This window comes from Rana temporaria, chromosome 3 (assembly GCF_905171775.1).
Source record: "Rana temporaria chromosome 3, aRanTem1.1, whole genome shotgun sequence".
Lineage (NCBI taxonomy): Eukaryota > Metazoa > Chordata > Amphibia > Anura > Ranidae > Rana > Rana temporaria.
In genome coordinates this window covers 139,832,006-139,847,877 of record NC_053491.1, presented here as the reverse complement: position 1 = coordinate 139,847,877, position 15,872 = coordinate 139,832,006, and the positions used below count along the sequence as shown (strand labels likewise).

Genomic DNA, 15,872 nt, shown 5'->3' with positions numbered 1-15,872 from the left:
CCTCCTTCCCGGGCCTATTCTGGCACTTCTCTCCTACATGTACAAATCATCATTCTTTTGCTAGAAAATTACTCAGAGCACCCAAACATTATATATGTTTTTTTAACAGACACCCTAGGTAATAAAATGGCGGTCATTGCAACTTTTTATCTTGCACGGTATTTGCGCAATAGTTTTTCTAATGCCTTTTTTTTTAAGTCGATCTGTATTCTACATATTTTTGGCATAAAAATCGCAATAAGTGTATATTGATTGGTTTTGCGCAAAAGTTATAGCGTCTACAAACTATGGGAAAGATTTATGGCATTTTTATTATATATTTTTTACTAATAATGGTGGGCATCTGCGATTTTTATCAGGACTGGGACATTATGGCGGACAGATCGGAACTTTTGACACATTTTTGGGACCATTGACACTTATACAGCGATCATTGCTATAAAAATGCACTGATTACTGTGTAAATGTCACTGGCAGGGAAGGGGTTAACACTAGGGGGGGTGATCAAGGGGTTAACTGTGTTCCCTCGTGTGTGTTCTAACTGTAGGGTGATGGGAGTCACTAGAATAGATGACAGATCATTGTTCCTAGCTAGTAGGAAAACACAATCTGTCTCTCCTCTCCTGTTTTTTATATATATACACACACACACACACACACCCCTGTTCTGGCTCGCGTGGCCGTCGGTCATCGTGCATGCCTTTCCAGCTTAAAGGGCCAACGTACAGCTACGACGGCTCGTGGGAATGTGCCAAACTGCCGCCTTATAATGATGGCGCCTGGTCGGCAAGCGGATAAAAATATGTTCACTCGTTTTTGTTAATGGTTGTCTGGGGTTTCAATACCTGTTAGTTTTATAAAGTTACAGGCGACACCTGGTTACAACTTCATGTTTGTTTTTCTCGTTTTATTTTGTGAATAAACCCCTATGTTTGATGCACTGAATAAGCAAGGTATTATTTAAGCCCCGTACACACAATCTGAAAATCGTATGAAAAATGCCGCTTTCGAAACGCTTGTACGATAATCAGATTGTTAGTACAGAGCTTTCGAAAGGCAATCAGGACAGTTCATCCGATATTATTCTATTGGACATGCGCGTAAAAAAAAAAATTGTTACGATGCCAAATCGTACGATTTTCGTTTAATCAGTACAGCTGACGTTCGAAAATGCAATACAAATGCATTACAACATATGACATCACTTCCAATTTTTTATTCTGCCATACGAGATTTTTCGTGACTTTAGTAAACTTATCAGATTCGACGTGAGATTAGCTTACAAAAAAAAACGGACGATCATTTGTCCGATAATCGGATTGTGTGTACCGGGCATTATTGTGGTAGCGATTTTGTTTCTTAAAATGACCAAAACGATAACGACAACACAAAATTGTGTGGACATGCGATCAAAAACTAGCAAAAAAAGAAACATTTGTATGGCATATTTGTGATTGACTTTTCTGTTTTGCGTGAACTTCTTTTGGTTGTTTTGGTGCTTTAACCTTTTGAATTTTGTTTTCATTTTAGCGGGTAATGGTTCCTCTGAAGGTGACGATCATGATGAAAAAGAAGACACAGAAAAGGAAAATATTGAAAAAGATGATGATGATGCAGACCCAGAGCTTGGTAACACAGATCCAACATGGAATGAGTCCCCAAAAACAAATGGCCATTTAGAGAATGGTCCATTCTCTCTGGAACAGCCATTAGATGATGACGATGAAGAGGATGAAGACTGTCCCAACCCAGAAGACTTTAACTTAGATGAGTCAAATGCAGAAAGTGATTGCACATACAGTAGCTCTTATGAACAGTTTAACAGTGAATTGCCAAATGGACAACATAAGAATGCAGAATTACAGTTCTCTGAATTCTCTTCTGCAATGTTTTCTGGACCTTTGGAGTCTGTGGAATCTGGGTTGGCAGCTTCTGAGGATTCTACAGTGTTAGAGAGAGATGAAAATGGCTCTTGCCAAGATAGGAGCAGAACGGTTTCTGCATCAAGTACTGGAGATATGCCAAAAAGTAAGTATTCTCTCCTATGCATTCTTCATCTTATTTCTTATATTTCCTTCTACGCTGTTAGCAGTGCTGCAGATTTCCATACTAACACAAGTCTACCAACCCCCTTATTTCACAGAGTACAGCCATGTATCAAACTATTTCTGGAGCTTTTCAAAACTTGTCATATGAGCACATTACTTGTAAGGCACTTTTATACTGTTGAAAGCTACTGCGAACATCCATTTCCAAGTCTATCGCATTGTAAAATGGTTTATAATCAAAGTGTACTTGAGTACACAAAAGTGAATGGCATGCACTTCTATGTGTATACACTTATGTCTTAAATGCCAAGTTCACCCTTATGCAAGATGTAATATGTTAAGTATGCACCCCCGCGGATCCTCTCCCCTCCCACCCGCTGTCACAATTTGCAAACAGCATGGCCTGTGACTGCATAGATTACAAGTACCAATAGCTAGTAGTTCTCGATGAACTGCGAGGGCGCTGGTTAGCGCTCTCCTAGGTAATTGATCTTCCTGCTCTTAAGTTTCTGCCTGCCTATATTGGAGGTACGGGCAGACAGCCAACTTGAGAATATGTAGGAGCCTGACATGTTCTGATCGGAGGTACAATGCTCTGCGGGCTCCTTTTAGGAAAAATAAATAAATGCACGTTTTTTATCTGCAAAAAATGTGCATTATTATTTATTTTCAAAAGGTAAACTTATGCTTTAAGTGAAAGAGTTTACAGAAAAAGAAGTGCACTTGATATACTTTGAGATTACAACATGTATTAATTTTTCTCTTCTAGTTACAGAGTTTTGGACATACTGGACTATTCATATCTAAATGATATCAAAGTCTAAAGTCTAGTACACATGGGCTGCATGTCGGGCGGCGTTGCCTGGTTCAATAGAAACTGACCGACATTTGGCCGTGTGCACTGCAGCCAGTGCGACAGAAGCCGGTCGGTCGGCGTTGCCTGGTTCAATAGAAACTGGCCGACATTTGGCAGTGTGCACTGCAGCCAGTGCGACAGAAGCCGGTCGGTCGACGTTGCCTGGTTCAATAGAAACTGGCCGACATTTGGGCGTGTGCACTGCAGCCAGTGTGACAGAAGCCGGTCGGTCGGCGTTGCCTGGTTCAATAGAAACTGCCCGACATTTGGCCGTGTGCACTGCAGCCAGTGCGACAGAAGCCGGTCGTTCGGCCCCTGTCAGATCACAAGAGCACAACAGGGAAGATCGCTGTTCTAACGTCGGATAGTTAGTACAGCGGCTCCTTCAGAGTTGTCATTTTTTTTTTTCTCATTCAACCCAAAAAAAAAAACAGTAATGTGTACTAGGCTTAAAGTGGTTGTAAATCCTCCTTGGTCACTTTTACCTTTTAGGTAAGCCTATAATGAGGCTTACCTATAGGTAGTGGAAATATCTCCTAAACATGCACCTTTAGGAGATATTTACCTTGTAGTGCACCGATGTCAATGGCGCATGTACTATGAGGAAATGGACCTCCGTGCCATTTCTTCACTTGTATGTGCCGTGACTGACGACTCCCGTGGCTCCAGCCAGTCAAACGGCCGGAGTCCACGGCCCAGGAAGTAAGAGGGCAGAAGATAGATGCTTGCACCATCGGGGACTATGTGGGCTTTGATTGCAGGTGAATGCCATGTAATGGGCTAGTATGCAATGCATACTAGCCTATTATGCTTTAACTTTGCAGGGAACGACAGAGGAAGTAAAAACCCATTAGAGTTTACTTCCTCTTTAATGCCAGAGTTTAGTTCCACCTTTACAGCCATATTTGAGAAACCTCCACTATGTGTTTGTGTTCCCATTCACACAGCATACCTAAGGGCCCTTTCACACTGAGCGGATCAGTAATGATCCGCTCCGTGTGTCCGCAAAGCTCAGCGGGGATCCTCCGTAAAATCCCCGCTGAGCTGGCAGCTGACAGGGCGGTCCCCGCACACTGTGCAGGGACCGCCCTGTGTTTCCTCCACTCTCCCCTATGGGGGATCGGATGAACACGGACCGTATGTCCGTGTTCATCCCAACCGATCCGGCAGACGGAAGAAAAATAGGATTTCTTCCGTCCGCAAATGCGGATCTTTGCGGAGGCGGACAAATTACAGGTGTCAGCGGATGTTCATCCGCTGACACCCGTAATCACATAGGGACCCATGTATGTCCCATTTTCGTCCGCAAACGGACGGATGAAAATGCGGACATACGGTCCGTACGTGTGAAGGGGCCCTAAAAAACAAGCTGAATTTAGAAGCAGATTGGCTACCATGCACAGCTGCACCAGATTCTGAGTGCACCACTTTTAGTAAATCTCCCCCATTGTGTGTACAATTAGTTTACAATTGATGATGATCTGCCAACCCCTATTTCTAGCATTGCATAAAATGGGAAAACTTCTGCTTTGGTGTTTTCAGAAAAGATCAAATAAAAAACATAAATCGCATTTCTCTTATCGTCCATGGACGGACACAGCTCCTTAAATCTTGACAAGTGGGTTATGTTCCCTGTTTACAGGAGAGGACTAGGCAGAAACATGTTAAATAGTTAAATACATGTTACATTAACAGAGTTGAACAGCCCCGCCCAGGGGGCGGTCCCTCCAGACATAACCCTCCTCACTGCAGCTTGCAGCCTCAGTTTCGTTCTGCCTAGCAAAGGAGAAGGACGTATGGCTCCCTTTGGGCCCAGCGCCCTGAGGAGAAATTTTATTTTATTTTACTTTACTTTTTCTTGAAGAATCTTCTTTCAACTGTTGGCTGAGAGACAGGCTGGATATTATAGATCCTTGTAGTCTACTCAGTCCGACCAGCAAGCGTGGGCACACCTTTGCAAAGAGGCTTGGTCTGCCACGCCATACCTCATGACTCCTGAGGTGGCCGGTGAGCTTTGCTCCGAGGTCCACATATGACTGGGCTGTGGTGTTGTCTCAATCACAGTGGACCGGGCCGACAGCTACCTCCATTGCGGTTGTAGGTCTGTCAGGAATGCGTCAGCGAGTCCTCGCTCGGACGGGTAAGTACAGTCCCTCCTGCTTCGGTGGGTTGGTACAGCTGGGCATTCCTGGGGTTTGGGGGTCCCTTCTCCCTTCCCTGCTCCTTTCCCTTGCTGCATTGCTAACATTGCCGCTGTCAGGGGGGAGGGGGCCTTCCTGAGGGGACTGTGTTATCTGGCCTGTGTTTTTTCTTTTTTGTATTGGGCTTTCCTGTGAGGTAAAAAGCCCTGTGATGAGCACAGATGTTTATGATTATACTTCAGCAGACGCTGACTGATTGGTGACACCTGTAATGGTTTTGCTTTTTATGCTGTATCTGTGACTTGTCCTTAAATAAAACAGCCCTATGAGGCTTTTCCTGTTTAAACACAGGTCCCTGGAAAAGTTACCTCACGGTTCTTTTCCTCACAGGCAGCGCTGTGCAGTCTCCTCCTGAGGGAGTCCCCTGGTTACCCCTGGTCAGCGCAGCAAGTGGGTGAGAGGCCCTGAATAGGGCTCTAGGAGCTTTTGTCTATTTGTATGGACAGGTGTGCATATTATAATACACACTATATGTAAATATTGGAGTCAGTATCTGGGTCCTTCCCCACATGCTGGTGGTGGCAGCAGGTGTTAGCACCTGGGATTCCCACAGAGTTTTTATTGTTAGTCCTGGACACAGTTTGTGCCAGGGTGGGGGTGGACTGCGGGCGGGCGGTAAAAGAGTGCCCCCTTCCCCCGTTATCCCCTGGGGAATGCTCTGTTATGGAGCCATGGACTAGGTACCTAGTTTAAAAAAAAAAAAAAAAAAAAGGCAGAATAAGGCATTTATGGGTGCGCTTTTTACTGCTGCAAGGGACTCTCCTAAGCTGCATAGTGCAGCTGGGTTTCCGCTGAGGGCTCGGTCTTTTTTGGATCACACAAATCAGACCGCTGTGTAGGTTTTTCCTTCTGTGCCCTTCTTTGATAATTTCTGAGATGCGGAATGAGAAAAGCCACTGAGGGCTTTTGTAGTCCCTCACCGCCGGGCGGGAACCCCTACTTGTCTGGATCTGACTGATAGAAGATCCGAAGTACTGACCCGTTCCATGTTTACCATGCTGGGGTCTGGCTTGCGGCCTATTGTGGCCACTACACTGGGGTCTCAGTGGTCGCTGGCGCTATTTTTTGGGAGATTTTTCAATTACATTGAAAACTCCCATTGGCGCCCATTTTGTCGTAGCCACGCTATGGCGCAGCTTACATTGTGCTGGCCTTTTTCCTGTGGCCGCGTTCTGAACGCTCGGCGGCCATCTTGGAGTAGTCCTGACCCCTAGTGCTGTATACAACTCACAGAGTGAGCATTTTGCACCAGACAGTGGAGGAGCACCGACTCTCTCCTGAGGTTATTAGCCTAGCGGACCAGCTGGTCCAGGGCCTCATATAGGTCTGTGATGCTTCATTGAATGCTGCGCCCTTGTTATCCAGGGCGTCTGTTTCAGAATGGTTTTGTGCACACGGTGGTGTAGTGCTTAACTCCATTACTTGGCAGCAAAAGAGTCATTGGTTCGAATCTGCACACTGACGCCAATCTGCCTGGAGCTTGCATTGTCGCTCCCTGTGTCTGTGTGGGTTTCCTCCGGGTACTCCGGTTTCCTCCAAAGACATGTGTGCATACACCTACATAATATACATACACACTATGTGTGTGTATTATTTAGGGGCAACCCTCCCAGGCCGTCAAAGGCCCAGCTGGGGGACTAATCTGTCCCTGGGTGCATAAGCCGATCACGCCGGCACCCAAATCCTGCCAATGTATATAGCCTTCCCTCCCTGTCTCTAGGTGGGAGGGGCGGCTTGCAGGTTCACAATTCAGTGAAACCTCCCTGCTCTCCGACTAGTGGGTCTGCGAGGTGGTCTCTTCGGAGTACTAGATAGGGTTTCCTCCTATCCACAGAACAAAGTTCTGTCCTTGTATCTTCCCCTCCCGGCACGTCGGTCTGCCTTGGGCAGTGTGGGATTTGCTAAGCTGCAAGGTAATTTTACCTTTCCTGCAGGACGAGAGTTTTGGGGTTTTCTATGGGCCTCAGGCCCTTAAATACCTTTGTGAACGTCGGGTAGTTCCGCATGGAATCCATTTGTTCGGTGGTAGCTGCGCTTCATCCGGGGGATGTCCTGACGTCCTCGGACATCAGGGACGCATACATGCATGTCCCGTTTTGCACATGTCACAGTGTTTTTTTCTGTGCTTCGTGATGAGAGAAGGGTCTCTGTCAGCCTGTGGCCCTCCCTTTTGATCTGGCGTCAGCACCATGGGTTTTCAGCTAGGAGCTCGCACTTATTTGAATTTTGTTGGGACAGCGAGGCTTTGCCTCATTGGCTACTTTGACGACTTTCTTCTGAGAGCAGCTTCTGTCTCCGACCTAGTGGATGGGTTATTCCCATTCAGACCCTCCGAAGATTCGGGTGGATGTTAAACGTTTAGGCCAGAAAGTGTAGCTCAGTGGCAGCAAGCCTGCCCTACATGTGTGCGACCCAGGGTTCAAATTATGGGCATGCTAGGTTCCGACTCAGCGTAGGAGTATCTAGTGTTGATCCAGACTCCTCAGTGGCAAAGGTCCTTCTTCCCCTGGAGAAATTGCAGACTCTTCAGTCTGCGGAGAAGGTATTGGCATCACGCAATCGGTCTTCTCTCCGGGCGCCTGCTGGTTCAGGGTCTGTGGGTAGCCTCCTTCAAGGTGGTACTGTATGCCCAGTTCCACACCCTGGTTTTCCAGTGGAACTACTGTCCAGGTGGTAAAAATCTCTTGTCTCTGAAATCATTAGATTCCTGTGCGCCACCTAGTCAGAGTCTCTCTGAGTTGGTGACAGAGATTCCCGACTCTTCGGTCCGGGAAGTTGTTCCTTCCTTCCAGTGGTCGGTGTTTACGACGAATGCCAGCTCACGGGTTGTGAACCTGGAGGTTCACAAAACTGGGGGGTCCAGTCGGCCCTGAGTCGCTGGACTTGTGTGGACCTATGACCACACCTCCTTGAATGTGTCTGGTCTCGGTAGCTACCCAGGGTCGGGCCTGGCTAGTGCCTGGTGGAAGACCGCCTGGGAATACCAGGTGCTGTCTACTGTTCATTGTCCTACTATTTTAGGCGATCAGGCTATGCTTCTCCTTGTGGTCGACCAATCTGGTTTCAGCCGGACAACGCCACGGCCGTGGCTTCAGTCTACCATCAGGTATGCCGGCAGGCAGACTACTGGAGTCGCCAGATGCTGGACCAGGGCGACTGGTCTTTGTGCTTGGGGTGTTTCGGCTCCCTTGCAGGAGGTGAGCCTCACATGGCATGGATCTCCTGGCAGCTTGTCTCCGCCGCAAGGGTGTCAGTTAGTGGCCAGGTCTAGTGATCTTGTACAGACGCGTCAGTCGCGCTGGTGGCCCTGTGTTGTCTGTATCGGTGATTTTTTGCCATTCCTCCATGGTAGTTGCTTCCTCGGCCGCTCCACAGAGTGGATGCTGAGGAGATCCCGATGATTCTAATCGCTCCAGATTAATCTCGGCGTCCTTGGTACGCTGATATCGGGCGCCTGGTAGCGGAGGCACCCTGGCGATTGCCAGGGCAGGAGGTTCCTGTCTCAAGGTCCCATACTTCCTCCTGTTGTACAGTCACTGACTTGCTTAACATGGTTATTGGAAGCCAGACTTTAGGTGACCAGGGTCTGTCTGACTCGGTCATCTCAACAGGGCACCGTAGTCTTCTTCCGGAGGATCTACCGTCGCACCTCTCTTGGTGCGAAGGGATGGAGTGACGTCCACGGGCGTACTTTCAATGTCCAGGGTCCTGCTGTTTTTAAAGCTTGGATTGGATCTAAAAATTGCTTAAAGCACCGTTTGGGGGCAGATTTCAGCCTTGGCTGTGTTCTTTTAGTGGCCTTTTTGCGGCCCGTTCCCTGGTGGGTCCCCTTTTTTTTTGTGTGCAAGGGGTTTGTCATATACTGTCCCCTCTTGGCCCATCTCTTCCCCCATGAGTTTTGACTCTGGTGCTCTCGGTTCTTCAGGAACCTTCCTTTTGGAAACATCAGAGAGATTTTCTCTTGACACTATCTCAGAAGGTGGCCCCTTTAGTGGCCTTTACCTCTGTTAGAGGGGTTTCTGAGTTGGCGGTCTTGTCTTGCAAGCCGCCATGCTTGATCCCCCATAAGGATTAGGTGATGGTGCGCCCGCGACCTTCCCTTCTTCCGAAGGAGGTTTCGGCCTTTCATACTTTAGGCGTGGTACGCGCTTTGCGGGTATACCAGCCTACTACGGCTCCATTTCGGAGCTTCTGACTCTCTTTTGTGTCAGTGTCTGGTCCACAAAAGGGCCTGGCGGTCTCGTCGACCACCATTTCTCGGTGGATCGGGCAGGCCGTCATACAGGCCTATGCTCCTAAGGGCGGGCCCCCCTTTCCGGTCACGCCACTTTCGACCAGGGCAATTGGTGCTTCCTGGGTTTTTTTTTTTTTTTTTTTTTTTTTTTTTTTTTCCCGACATCATGCGTCGGTCTCACAGGTGTGCGAGGCGGCGATTTGCTCGTCCGTTCACGCTTTTTCCAGAATTTACATGGTTGCTGTGAGTGCATCTTATGATGTTTTTTTCAGCCGCTAGTTTTTGCCGGCGGCTGTTTAAAGTTGCACCTCCTCCGTTGAGGAGCTCTGCTTGTTTTGGGGTGAAGTTAAAATTGTTTTTACTGATATATTTCCCACCCCTCGTTTTTTGACACTGCTTGGGGACGTCCCACTTGTCAAGATTTAAGGAGCTGTGTCCGTCCATGGACGATAAGAGAAAATAGGATTTTTTGTACTCACCGTAAAATCCTTTTCTCTGAAGTCCATGGACGGACACAGCTCCCACCCCTCCTTTTTAGGTTTGTACTGCTTGTTACGAACTGAGGCTGCAAGCTGCAGTGAGGAGGGTTATGTCTGGAGGGACCGCCCCCTGGGCGGGGCTGTTCAACTCTGTTAATGTAACATGTATTTAACTATTTAACATGTTTCTGCCTAGTCCTCTCCTGTAAACAGGGAACATAACCCACTTGTCAAGATTTAAGGAGCTGTGTCCGTCCATGGACTTCAGAGAAAAGGATTTTACGGTGAGTACAAAAAATCCTATTTTTTCAATATTTTGATAAGTTATACTATGTAAATGAGAACAGGTAACACATATCATGTAGGTGTTATACCGATTTGGCTTTAAAAGTGGAAATGCACTTCAAAGCCACACCAGCACAAACCAAGATTTATTTATTGGGGCTAACCTCTGAGCCATTATATTGGTCTGAAATGCGAAACTCACAATGTGTATGAGGACCTTCACTATATATGGTACTACATCAGCTGGGATAAAGAACACTATAACTTGAAGGGACATTGGAAAGCCCTCATCTATTCAGACATGATTCAATTTGTTTACCAAAAAATAGAGACTCCCTATCCATGTAAAATTGTACAGGAAAATCACCACTTGTCACTGCCAACTGGTCTGAAACACAAAGCAAAACATTTATTAGCTAATTCTCAGTAACTTAAATTCTTCTTGTGCCGTAAATTATACTAGTGACAATTCTTCTGTCTTCCTGAACACAGAATGGAATGTGGCAGTGAATTTTAGCCTAATTTTCAGTCCGATCATATAAACTTTAAATGTTTATTAGCTATATTTCATTTCATCATGGCTATTTAGTGCTTGTATGTATAAACTTGGGCAGCACAGAATGCTACAGGATCCAAACAGCAGTTTCTCCTGTTCATTTAATTATCTTTTAAATATTTTATTTGCACTTGAAAAAGTGTTTTTGTGGCCAGAATACATAAAAAGTACAAAATACAGTATGTTTGCTTTAAAACAAGCCCTTGCTGACCTATGTAGCTGCCGGCACCTTGGAGAAATGTATCTTCAAACTTCAGAGCAGAAGCACTGTAGTTCTTCTCTAAGCCAGCCAAGCTTTTCCTCCCAGCAGTGAGTTTTTCAGAATGTGACTGTAAACAGATAGAAGCCCTGGAAGGCCAGAGCAATGCGAGGTGAGCTACTGATTGGACCTGAAGGAATTAAGAGGATGAATTTCACTACAGTGCCTGCAGTTACAGAGGTCAATGAAGGCTTGATGTAAAGTTAACTTACTGTTTTGTACATACTTGGATGTCATAAAATCTTGCCACGGTAACCTTTTAAAGCACAAACTGCTATATTTTGTGCAAACACTCAGGCTAGGTTCACACTGCTGCGAATTCAAAATCGTGGTAAAACTTCCTCTTCAAACTTTTACCAATAGGTAAGCCTATAATAAGGCTTGCCTACAGATATTGAAAATATCTTCCAAACCTGTACATTTTAGAAGATTTTTCCAGTGCATGCAGCTAGTGGCATCACTGGCGCATGCACTCTGAAGGAACGGCATACATGTGCCATTCCTTCTGAGCCCGTGGCGTTCACGGCAGCTCCAGGCCAATTGGCGCTGGAGCCCGTGAAACCCTGAAGAAGCTTTGAGAAAGATTTGTTTTAAGGTATTTCATAACAAGCTAGTATACAATGCATACTAGCTCATTATGCATTTCAGTGGTTTCCAACCTCTTTAACAACATGTAAAACAAATTGATGTTTGTAGCCTGGCCAAAGTTACCCTTTAGTCCTTTATTAGGGTTAGTGCAAAAGAACAGGCTCTATACTGTTGTGTTATGAGTTTACAGGATCATCAATGGTTTGTATATGGAACATGTGGGAGCCTCTACATCAGGGTCCTGTGGCATGTAACACTATTGTTTTTAAGAATATTCCCAAAACTCGCACCATGCAATGCACCAAAAAGTGGCAAGCTAATTCAAGTGGTTGTAAAGGTAAAAAAAAATTCCCCTAAATGGCTTCCTTTACCTTAGTGCAGTCCTCCTTCACTTGCCTCATTCTTCCATTTTGCTTTTAAATGTCTTTATTTCTTCTGAGAAATCCTCACTTCCTGTTCTTCTGTTTGTAATTACACACAGTAATGCAAGGCTTTCTCCCTGGTGTGGAGAAAGCCTCTTGAGGGGGCAAGCAGGCAAGTCAGGTCACTCTCTACGTTGCAGATGGATAAAGGAGCTGTGTGTTAGTGAGCGTCCTGACACTCCTGCTCGCCCCCTCCCCCCTCAAGAGGTTTTCTTCACACCAGGGAGAAAGCCTCGCATTACTGTGTGTAGTTACAGACAGAAGAACAGGAAGTGAGGATTTCTCAGGAGAAATAAGGACATTTAAAAGCAAAATCGAAGGATGAGGTAAGAGAAGGAGGACTGCACTAAGGTAAAGGAAGCTATTTAGGGAAAAAAAATGTTTTACCTTTACAACCCCTTTAAGTTAACTTTAGTATATCTGTGTTGATTTTGCAGCTTTAATTTCTTTTTATTAAGAATAACATTTTTCAAGTTTAGATATGCTTGGCTACTGCTCTTTTGATCCAGAGTATGGCAAAAATGAATTTCCTGGCAACTTTTACTGATTTTGCCACACAGGAAAAAGAATTCCTGCCCAACCCTTTTGAGAGGTCCATTCCTTGGGAATAAATACTCACGTTAAACAAAAAGGCACGTGAAATATCTTGCATTTTTATATTTGAATATTTATAGAAATAAATACTGAGATTAATGTGTTGGGGTGTGAAAACAAGCCTCCATATATTGAGCACTCCACAATAGTGGCTTCTGTTTCTACATGGGCTGCATTCACAGCTTCATATGGTTTGGGTGAGACCATGCCTATTCTGATCTGGATATTAGAAGCATTTCTTTTAACAACAAAGTATATTATCCCTAATCTTAAACCTCCAAAATTGGCAATAACAGGCAGCGCTGGGGTTTCATTAAATTTGATGCCATTTTTGTCCAATTGTGCATCTGTGTCAGCAGTATTGTGGGCCAACCCTTGTGGAGCTTGGTGCTCCTGTGTGGCTCGAGCAGCTACTGCACCTGCATCACCTTTCAATGCATGTACTGCAGCTTCACATCCGGCCTTTTCATATTTCTGGGCGTGACTTTCAAACTACCTGGATTTTCAGCAGTCTCCAAGTACTTGGCACTAAGGCATTCACCTCCTTTTTTTTTTCTTGAGCATGACATGTTTCCTGAGATGGAAGGGGGACATGCATGTAGTGGAGATTTCATTCAAGATTAAGGATGCCATGACTGCGCTTATTGACTGTATGCTTCTGCTTAGCGTTGGAGCAGCCGGAGTCTGTTTACCCCAAGGTATCAAGCATGGGCCTCCCTTTACCTCTGCTGGGTAGTCATCACATCAAAGGGGGCTTGAGTTCCCTTCCAAATACTTTCATAAACAATATATGATTGTACAATTAAGCGATTCCTCAATGATAATGGATAGAAGGCACTAGGATAAGAATGAAAGAGAATGGTACAATGGAGTGGCGCTGTGGAGAAGACCTGACCGAGAGATACCTGGGGGCACTTGGAGATCAGGCACATGGGAGGGTAGCCTGTGAGAGACCATTTGTTCCATCCCCTGGGATTGGTATTATTGGATAAACTTGTTGGCTGGTAATCTATCCAGTTTATGATGAATATTGTCTTTTGTTCTTTAGGTATGTCTTCTATGGCATTGGGGCTTTATTGTTTGATAATATTGGCTATTGTTTTTGTGAATCTGTGGCTATGATTTATATGCCAATTTGGATTGGTTCTATTTTTTTTAACCAAGCGATTCTTGTGTGATTCTACAATATATACTAGATTTTTCACCTACAGTTTAGCAGGGGTAAGTCCGCAATTAAACCCACAGCACAAACGGTCAGAAGTGGGTGTTGCGTAATAATGTTGATATTATTAATGTCTGTATTACTATATCAAGGAAACAGTAATATGAGCCTTTGTTTTCAGAAGGAAGAATGTATGTATCCTCTTATGGAAAGTTTTTTTAATTTTTTTTTAATTCTTTTTCTATACATTACATATCTGATCGAGGTTACATGTTACTTCAACTGTTCTGTTTTGTTATGTTATATCAAGTTTAGCTATACCCTTAACTTCCAAAAAAAAACATACATTAAAACAGATTGCAATGATTTTCAAATCTCATAAATCCCATATTTTATTTACAATACAAAGCATCAAATGTTTAAACTTAGAAAATCATTTGAAGGAAAAAAAAAAAATTGAAATTGAAGGCAGCAACACATTTCAAAAGAGTTGGCACAGGGCCATGTTTACTATGTAGTAGCATCCCCTCTTCTTCTTTTAACCACACTATTAAACGTCTGGGAACTGAAGAGACCAATTGCTGGAGTTTTGGCCCAGAGAAGATGGCGGATCGTCTGGATCTTGTTCAGATGTGACTTTTGGTTGATAGAGATTTTGCCTTGACACTCAAAATTGAGGTCAGGTGCATTCTATTTTAACTGATCATCCTTAAAGCGGTAGTTCCCCCTCCAAATTTTTTTTACCCTTAGATTGATGCTCATTTTGTCTAGGGGAATCGGCTAGTTGTTTTAAAATCAACGCTGTACTTACCGTTGTAGAGAGCGATCTTCTCCGTCGCTTCCGGGTATGGGTCTTTGGGAGTGGGCGTTCCTTCTTGATTGACAGGTTTCCGACGGTCGCAACCATCGCGTCACGAGTAGCCGAAAGAAGCCGAACGTCGGCGCGGCTCTATACGGCGCCTGCGCACCGACGTTCGGCTACTTTCGGAAAATCGTGACGCGATGGATGCGCCTGTCGGAAGACTGTCAATCAAGAAGGAATGCCCATCCCCGAAGACCAAACCCGGAAGCGACGGAGAAGATCGCTCTCTACAACGGTAAGTACAGCGTCGATTTTAAAACAACTAGCCGATTCCCCTAGACAAAATGAGCATCAGACTAAGGGTAAAATATTTTTGGAGGGGGAACTACCGCTTTAAGTTGTTTATACAACTTGGAGTCCACCTGTGGTAAATTCAGTTGATTGGTCTATATACAGTGCTTTGAAAAACTATTCATACCCCTTTGAATTTTGTCATGTTGCAACCAAAAACTAAAATGTATTTTATTGGGATTTTATGTGATAGACCAAGACAAGGTGGTACATAATTGTGAAGTGCAATTACAGCTGCAAGACTTTTTGGGTATGTCTCTACCATTTTTGCACATGTAGAGAGTGAACTTTTTGCCCATTCTCCTTTGCAAAATAGCTCAAGCTCTGTCAGATTGGATTGAGAGTGTGTGTCTGTGAACAGCAGTTTTCAAGTCTTGCCACAGATTCTCAATTGGATTTAGTTTTGGACTTTGACTGGGCCGTTCTGACACATGAATATGCTTTGATCTAAACCATTTCATTGTATCTCTGGCTGTATGTTTAGGGTCGTTGTTTTGCTTGAATGTGAACCCTCTCCTCAGTCTCAAGTCTTTTGCAGACTCTAACAGGTTTTCTTCTAAGTTTGCCCTGTATTTGGATCCAATCATCTCCCCATCAACTCTGACCAGCTTCCCTAGTCCTTGCTAAAGGAAAGCATCCCCACAACATGATGCTGCCACCACCATGTTTTACAGTGGGGATGGTGTGTTCAGGGTGATGTGCAGTGTTTGTTTTCCACCATACAAAGAGTTTAAAGTAAAATGTTGGTCTCATCTGACCAGAGCACCTTTTCCCACGTTTGCTGTGTCCCCCACATGGCTTCTCATACTCAAACGGCAAATGGGACTTCTTATGGCTTTCAACTATGGCTTCCTTCTTGCCACTCTTTGATAAATGCTAGATTTGTGGAGTGCACAGCTAATAATTGTCCTGCGGACAGACTCTCCCACCTGAGCTGTAGATCTCTGCAGCTCCTCCAGAGTTACCATGAGCCTCTTGGCTGCTTTTCTGATAAATTCACTCCTTGCCCAGGATGTGAGTTTAGGTAAACGGCAA

General features: G+C 44.9%; 1 protein-coding gene across 7 annotated transcripts in view; it reads left to right on the top strand.

Moving 5' to 3' along the window:
* SRPK2 (SRSF protein kinase 2) overlaps positions 1–15,872 on the top strand; it is a 239,223-nt gene that overhangs the window by 186,417 nt on the left and 36,934 nt on the right. For all 7 annotated transcript variants that reach the window (XM_040343512.1, XM_040343508.1, XM_040343510.1 and 4 more), the window contains one exon: positions 1,531–2,028. In XM_040343512.1, the coding sequence (XP_040199446.1) occupies positions 1,531–2,028 (498 nt within the window). The remainder of the gene's footprint in view (positions 1–1,530; positions 2,029–15,872) is intronic.